This window comes from Carassius carassius, chromosome 35 (genome assembly GCF_963082965.1).
Source record: "Carassius carassius chromosome 35, fCarCar2.1, whole genome shotgun sequence".
Taxonomy (NCBI): domain Eukaryota; kingdom Metazoa; phylum Chordata; class Actinopteri; order Cypriniformes; family Cyprinidae; genus Carassius; species Carassius carassius.
This window is the reverse complement of record NC_081789.1, coordinates 25,058,080-25,066,394: the sequence shown is the minus strand read 5'-3', so window position 1 is coordinate 25,066,394 and position 8,315 is coordinate 25,058,080. Positions and strand designations below refer to the sequence as shown.

The window sequence follows — 8,315 nt, the reverse complement described above, 5'->3', positions numbered from 1 at the left end:
CATAGGAGATGGTACTTTGATATATACCACTGTACAGAATGATGATAATATTCATGGTACCATAATATTTACCATGGTACTCCATCGTACTTAAAGAAAAGTGAGGCTATACTGCTTTATCATCTAAAAGACTATAACTATACTATGTCTTAAAAGTAACAAAAGATCGCAATTTTCTTTTTTCAAACTATTTTGATATTAAATATATTTATTAATTTGCATAAATAAAAAAATAATGAATATTTAAAAAATAAATTAAGTTGAATTACTTTTAAACCGTATACTGATATTAACTGGTGTAAATAAAACTGTGTACCAATTTAAATTCAATTAATTAATTTGGATAAATAAAACTATATTTATATAAATTCAATTTATTATTTGGCAGAAAAATAATTTTAAATTTTTCAAATAAACTGAATGACATCTACAGTATACTAACAATCAAATCAGTTGATCAATTTGCATGAATAAACATTATTTAATACTATACCATACAATAATCAAAGGATGATATAGACTAGTGTCTGTGAATATTAAAAGACAATATATGAATACTGCACATTCTGCGTGTCTGTGGAAATCAGACATTTAAGTCACACTTAAAAAGTAAATATTATTAAGATAGAAAATATCAAAAATCTTTGCAAAAAAAAAAAAAGTACAACAGTGTGAAAGTGTTTCCATTTATTATATAAAGTTCACACTAAAACAACTGTTTAAAACATTATTTTTGCTATATATATCAGATGACTTTAATGTTTTAATTGTCCCAGACTCTTGATCTGGGAATATGAATATTTGTATATTATACTATTTTTTTATGAATTATTAAAAATTACGTTTTAAAGGCTAAACAACGAGTGAAATAAATGCAAGGAGCATTTGTCACGGCTGGAGGAGGTGTTTAAGCGATTGCAGCAGGAAGGTCTAAAGATTAAATTGAGCAAGTACAGTTTTTTTTCAAAAGCAGGTGAAGTATTTGGGGCACCTAGAGTCTGAGCAGGGGGTTTCTACAGACCCTGACAAAGTGGCAGCAGTTAAAGTATGGAGTCGTCCAACACACTTGGCAGAGCTTCGTTCATTTTTAGGTTTTGCCAGCTATTATCGCCGGTTTATTGATGGATTTGCTAAGCTGGCCAGGCCTCTTCATGGTAACAAGATTGAGTGGTTCTGCAAGAAAGGGTAAGACCCCAAGGCTGCCGTTAGCTTCTGTGTGGGATGCAGAGTGTGAGAGCCGTTTCCAAACATTAAAGACAAAGCTGGTTACGGCACCTGTGCTCGCTTATGCAGACTTCCTGAAGCCATTTGTTCTGGAGATAGATGCAAGCCATCAAGGTTTGGGGGCAGTTTTATCCCAGGAGCAGGGTGGTAAACTTCGTCCCATTGCTTATGCCAGTAGAGGTCTGCGGAGGACCGAGCGGAATATGGAGAACTATAGCTCCATGAAACTGGAGTGTCTGGCCCTAAAATGGGCTGTATGTGATAAATTTAGAGAGTATTTGTTGGGGAATGACTTTGTTATTTATACTGACAATAATCCTCTCTGTCACCTGCAGACCTCAAAGTTAGGTGCTCTGGAACAGCGATGGTTATCACAGTTGGCTTCTTTCAATTTCGTGATTAAGTACCGCCCAGGAAGGGTGAATCGAAATGCTGATGCACTGTCTCGGCAGGCCATGAATAATGTGTTTCCAGGAACAGAACTTCCCCAAGTGTTACAGCAGCAGGTGAAGGGAAGATCTACAGATCGGGTAGTGGTGAGTGCCAGTGAAGTTGCTGCATTGCCTGGATGTTCACAGGTAGATCCTTCTCATTTGCAGAAGACCGACCCAGTCATTGGACCTATTGCCAAGGCCTGGGAGGCAGGTAGTGTGTTGCGTTCTTCAGAGTTGACCGGTAGAGACCGAGCTGTAAAGGAGCTGGCTAGGCAGTGGGACCGTTCGTGTGAGAAGGATGGGTGCCTCTATCGCTTAGCATACACACATGATGGTCATCGAGAGATATATCAGTTATTGTTACCTCGGAAACTTCAAAGAGAGGTGTTTTGTAGTTTGCATGGCAGTCATGGGCATCAAGGAAAGGACCGAACGGTAGAATTAGTGAAGCGTCGTTGTTATTGGCCAGGGATGGTGAGAGATGTGGAACAGTGGTGTCGGGAGTGTCAGCGGTGTATTCTCGCTAAAGCGGTTCAACCAAAGGTGAGGTCTTTTATGGGAACACTACATGCAACCCGGCTTCATGGTTCTTGGGTAACTTAACGTTAATTAAATTTTTTATGGTCTGGACATAATAGCTTATCAGCATTGCTGTTGTCCTTATCATACAAATACCCAGTGTTCGAATTGTGTCAAAGCTCTTGGGGTGTGCCCCCCCCCCACCCAAAAAAAAACAAAAAACAACAACAACAACAAAAAACTAATAATATATATTTGTATTTATTTAAATCAGTGGTTGATACGCTTTGGTTGCTATGATACAGAAAAAACGCTAAACTGTTACTTGTATCTGATTTGGTAAATCATTTTTTTCCCTGACTTACATACTTTGTGTTATGTCTGCATCAATATGCTAGTATAACACTAAGTATATTTACTTCTTTCGGGAACAAACGTGACATACGGAGAGTAGAGGAAAACAACTTGTTCTTCATTTATTGCTTGTCAGCATCAGCTCAACAACAACAAACCTGGAGCGCCCTCCAGTGGCAACCGGTAATATTGAATTAACCAAAATACATCACAATTTCTCCCCTCTTAATCAAATTCCCATATCTCCCAAATTATCAAAACACAGGAATTCAACATAACGTATGACAGTAACGTTAACACTTATGTAACTGAACACTGTTAGTTGGTGTCACTTCAGATGAATGCAAACTCAGTTATGAGGTATACAACACAGATCTAACATAGTCTTATATATATATATTTTCCTTTTGAATTGCCCAAACCTTAAATGTCTCTACTCAAGAACACTTTACAAATTGAGTCTGTTAGGTGGTTTGCGGACCCGAACAGGAAACCTCCTAACACCTTGAGAAGAAATATTGGATAATTCCGAGAGCTTTGTTTCACCTTGGTCTGAAGCACCCATATTTGTTTCACTGACCGGCGAAGACAATTGCTGTCCAGCATTGTCTGGTATCTGCGGCGGAATGTCCACTGATTGAGGTAATTCTGTGGCCTCGGAAATTTCCGGATGACAGTCTAACATCTGATCAGTATGTCTTTTCCAGATTTGCGAATTTCCCACCTCCACAGTATAGGACACTGGTCCTGTCTGAGAGGAAACAGTACCAGTTTTCCACTTTTCCTCTCCGCGCCGATAATCCCGAACCAGCACTGAGTCACCGACATCAAACTCTCTGTGTTTGGAGTGAACAGACCGGTAAGAACACTGGGTCTTCTGTGCCTGATCAACGACATTAGCCACACTAGGTTTCAGTAAATCCAGGCGTGTTCGCAATCTGCGATGTAAGAACAACATAGCAGGAGTTTCTCTGGTTGTGCTGTGTGGGGTATTTCTGTACTGTAGCAAGAAGGCATCCAGTCTCTGCTGCAATGATATTGGCTCTTTGTAAGCTTTCAGAGAACGTTTAAATGTCTGCACAAAACGCTCCGCTAGCCCATTTGTGGCGGGGTGGAATGGGGCAGAGCGCACATGTTTCACGCCATTCGCTTTTAGAAAAGAGCCAAACTCATCTGATGTCAGTTGTGGGCCATTGTCGCTTACCAGAGTTTCAGGTATGCCATAACGACTGAATAAGCCTCTCAATACTTGAATGGTCTTAGATGATGTTGTGGAATCCATCACGTGAACTTCTGGCCATTTTGAGTGAGCATCGACAACCACCAGGAACATCCGCCCCTCAAATGGACCAGCAAAGTCGATGTGAATACGCTGCCAAGGAGCTCCTGGCCATGGCCAAGGATGTAAAGGTGAGAGGCAGGGAGATTTCTGGTTTTTCTGGCATGACAAGCAGGTTTTGGATTTCTCTTCAATTTGTGAGTCAATACTGGGCCACCAGATGTAGCTTCGTGCTAGCGCTTTCATTTTCACTACACCTGGGTGTCCCACATGCAAATCCTCCAAGACTCTTTGTCTAAGGTTGGGTGGAACAATAACTCTCTGTCCCCACATTAAACAGTCCTGCATTAAAGATAGCTCCCCTTTTCTGATGATGAATGGTGTCAATGCATTATCAGAGTCCTTGGTGGATGGAAACTGCCCCGAGGACACCATCTCCACCACACGAGAAAGAACAGGGTCTGCTCTGGTTCCTTTGCGAATGTCTGCACTACACACCGGTAGAGCTTCCACGTGGTTAATGAGGTAAGTATCCACTGAATCCTTTTTGTCCTTGTGCAACACAGGCAATGGCAAACGGGATAATCCATCAGCGTTTCCATGGTCGCTGGCACTTTTATACTGGATTGTGTAATTGTGGGCTGCAAGTAAAAGAGCCCACCTCTGGAGTCTCGCAGCAGCCATGGATGGAGTGGCTTTACTAGGGCTGAGGATGGTAGTAAGTGGACGGTGGTCAGTCAATAAGGTAAAATGGCGTCCGTAAAGGTAAGTATGGAATTTTCTGACTCCAAAAATGATTCCTAGTGCTTCACGTTCTAGCTGTGCATAGTTCTGCTCCGACTTGCTCAAAGTTCGAGACGCAAACGCTATCGGTCTCTCCTGACCGTCAGGCATCACATGGGAGAGCACAGCTCCTACCCCGTAGGGTGAAGCATCACAAGCCAAACGAACTGGGAGTCTTTGATCATAGTGGGTGAGCACACTCGGAGTCAACAATTTAGCTTTGGCCCCCTGGAAAGATTTCTCACACTCCGGAGCCCAGTTCCATTTAATGTCCTTATGCAGCATTGCATTTAATGGATGAAGAATTGTGGCTAGATTCGGAACAAATCTTGCATAATAATTTATCAGTCCCAGAAAAGATCGAAGCTGGCTAACATTAACTGGAACTGGTGCCTCTGCAATAGCACGCAGCTTGTCTGGAGACTTGTGGAGTCCTGCTGCGTCAATCACATGTCCCAGATACTCCAGCGAACTCTTGAAAAACTCGCTTTTCTCTGGTTTCACACGAAGGCCAAACTTCTCCAGCCGACTCAGTACTGCTTCAAGGTTTGCCAGGTGATGAACATCATCTTTTCCTGTGACCAGGATATCGTCCAGGAAACAATGCACGTATGGTAGCCCCTGAAGTACTTGCTCCATCCCCCTTTGGAATATGGAAGGTGCCGATGTTATTCCAAAAGGTAATCTATTATACGAAAACATGCCCTTGTGAGTAGTTATCGTGAGGTATTTGCGGGAGTTCACATTAACTGGCACTTGCAGGTAAGCGTGCGATAGATCTAGCTTGCTAAATCGCTGCCCTCCGGCCAATGATGCGAATAAATCCTCAATCCGTGGTAACGGATAATGTTCCACACAAAGTGCTGGGTTTACGGTTATTTTGAAGTCTCCGCAAATTCTCACGTTGCCACCCTTCTTGACTACTGGCACGATGGGGGTTGCCCATTCACTGAACCGAACAGGTGAAATAATTCCTTGCTTCACTAGGCGGTCTAACTCTGCTTCCACCTTAGGTCTGATTGCATATGGCACCACACGTGCTTGGAAGAATTTTGGCTGATGTCCTGGTTTCAGATTTAAGGTCGCTTCAAATCCATTGAATGTTCCCAAGTCATCACTGAACACTTTTGCATATTTTTTTAGGAGAGAATCCAGAGTCTTTTCATTTGTCTGGTGTACTGCTCTCACCGTTTTAATTTCACGCCAGTTAAGACGAATTCTACGGAGCCATTCTCGCCCAAAAAGTGGCGCCGTATCACCTTTTACTACATACAGGGGTAGTCGAGCACTTTGTTTGTTCAACTTCACGCGCACCTTGATGACACCCTCTGGCGAAATTACTTCACCCGTGTAAGTCTTAAGTACAATACTTGTGTGGCGCAATCGAATATGGCTCAGCTTAGCTCTGTACAGTTCACTTGAAATGAGAGAAACCGCTGCTCCCGTATCCACTTCCATGTCTATCGGCAGCCCTTCAATTTTAGGTTTCACTTTCATCACTGATGACATTAAACTCATTGAGTTTTGCATTTTATTCACTCGTGAAGTATCATCAAGTACTGCTGTCACTTTGTGCAGTGTCAACTCAGCATCAGTATCTGAGGTTGTGTCATCGTCACTTTCCACATTAACATCCATCTTATGAATTCGTCTTTTCTTCATCTGATCCTTATTTTTCATGAATTTCCCCTTGACTGCAGTTTTAGGTCCTTTGTCACCCATTTTCTTACTTTTACACATCCGTGAAATGTGACCTCTCCTGGCACAATTGTGACACTGTTGTTCCTTATAGAAACATTCACTTTCCATGTGATTGGACTTCCCACACCGGTAACATTTCTCTCTGGACGACGCTGATGATAGGGACATTGCATTAACTTTCAATGCGTTACTCAAGTGCTGTGATTCCCTAGACACAGCTTCCATTGACATCGCTATGTCCACAGCCTTTTGGTACGTGAGAGTCATTTCTGTCAACAACTTCCTTTGTATTGACTCGCTACTCAACCCGCACACCAGTCTGTCCCGCAGCGCGTCATTCAGATTATCGCCAAACTCACAGTTCTCCGCTAATCTCTTCAACACAGCCACGTATTGAGCGATACTCTCACCCTCTGCTTGATTTCGTTTGTGAAATCGAAATCTCTCCGCAATTACAATGGGCTTGGGGGTAAAATGTGCTTGCAATGTGCTCACAATGTCATTGTAATCCATAGCCCCAGGTTTAGCTGGTGCGATGAGACTGCATAACAGTCCGTATGTTGGTGCCCCCATGACACTGAGAAACACTGATACTTTTTTCTCATTACTGATGTCATTCGCCTCCACAAAATGCCCAAATCTTTCTACATACGTGGACCATTGTTCCCTCGCTTCATCGAATGCTTCAACATGTCCGATGATTGCAGCCATGCTGTACACTTGATCGCCAGCTTGATAATGGCAGTGGGAACTTTGTGCTCGTCGCCAATTTATGTTATGTCTGCATCAATATGCTAGTATAACACTAAGTATATTTACTTCTTTCGGGAACAAACGTGACATACGGAGAGTAGAGGAAAACAACTTGTTCTTCATTTATTGCTTGTCAGCATCAGCTCAACAACAACAAACCTGGAGCGCCCTCCAGTGGCAACCGGTAATATTGAATTAACCAAAATACATCACACTTTGGATGCTCAGAAACCAGCAATATTAATTTATATTCCATTTTTCTCGTTGTTGCGCTTGTTGACACGTCATTGTAACAAATAACAGTTGATTGATAGATTGGTGTGTAATTTGGCCCGCCCCTCCTGCACTCTGATTGGTCGGCTGACTAGAAAGTGACAGTGATGAGCGCAGCGTTTTATCTAAAGCTGAACATTCTTCAACTCTTGGCGCGAGAAAAAAAAGTCCATTGCTCAGCGCGAATAAGACGCTCAGTGCTTGGCACGCTCATTGCGTTTTAAAAAAACGCGGCGCTCCCATTGACAACAACTGAGAAGCTGCGGGGAAAAACGCTTTGGTGGAGACGCGGCCTTAAAGTTACTAGATTTAAAAATATTTGTTTAATTCAGAATGGGTGCAATGCTAGCTTTTCCCCCTCAGAATTACGTTAGGTGACTAATTTACAACTAACAATACGATAGTGAGCTAGCATCATAAGATAAAAAAACAACTATTGACAGACCAAGATTATAATTAAAGCTCCCCCCCAGCCCCCCCCCCCCCCCCCCCCTCAATTCGAACACTGCAAATACCTGATTAAATCATTAATTTTTTCTCTCCAGAATTCCTTTGTGGCATTTTTTACCCGTCACATGAAAAGGAGGTCCATTATCTGTGCATAAAGTAACGTTACATGGTAAGTGTTGACATTTTCTGACCCATTAATAAGTGTATCACTTCAAACTATAACATCTCGGTTACGTACGTAACCTTGGTTCCCTGAATAGGGAACGAGATGCTGCGGTGACGTCACCACGTATGGGAACGAATGCGGTGACGAATGTCTGAAGCCCTATACCATCCCGCCAATCTTATTGGCCAAATAGCGCGTGGCACCGCCCAGCATGCGTAAGCATATATATACCTGGTGCCGCGCGCCATTTACCTCAGATTTCATGACGAAGAAGAAAGCTATCAAGGTACGGCACGGCCAGAACCTCAGCATCTCGTTCCCTATTCAGGGAACCAAGGTTACATACGTAACCGAGTAACACAAAGACGCATCCGTCGTG

At 42.6% G+C, this 8,315-nt stretch overlaps 1 protein-coding gene across 1 annotated transcript; it reads right to left on the bottom strand.

Moving 5' to 3' along the window:
* Nucleotides 1-2,979: 2,979 nt before the first annotated feature.
* On the bottom strand, nucleotides 2,980-7,005 carry LOC132115806 (uncharacterized protein K02A2.6-like). Its single transcript, XM_059524206.1, has one exon. The coding sequence runs from the start codon at nucleotides 7,003-7,005 to the stop codon at nucleotides 2,980-2,982; it is 4,026 nt and encodes a 1,341-aa protein (XP_059380189.1).
* Nucleotides 7,006-8,315: the final 1,310 nt, after the last annotated feature.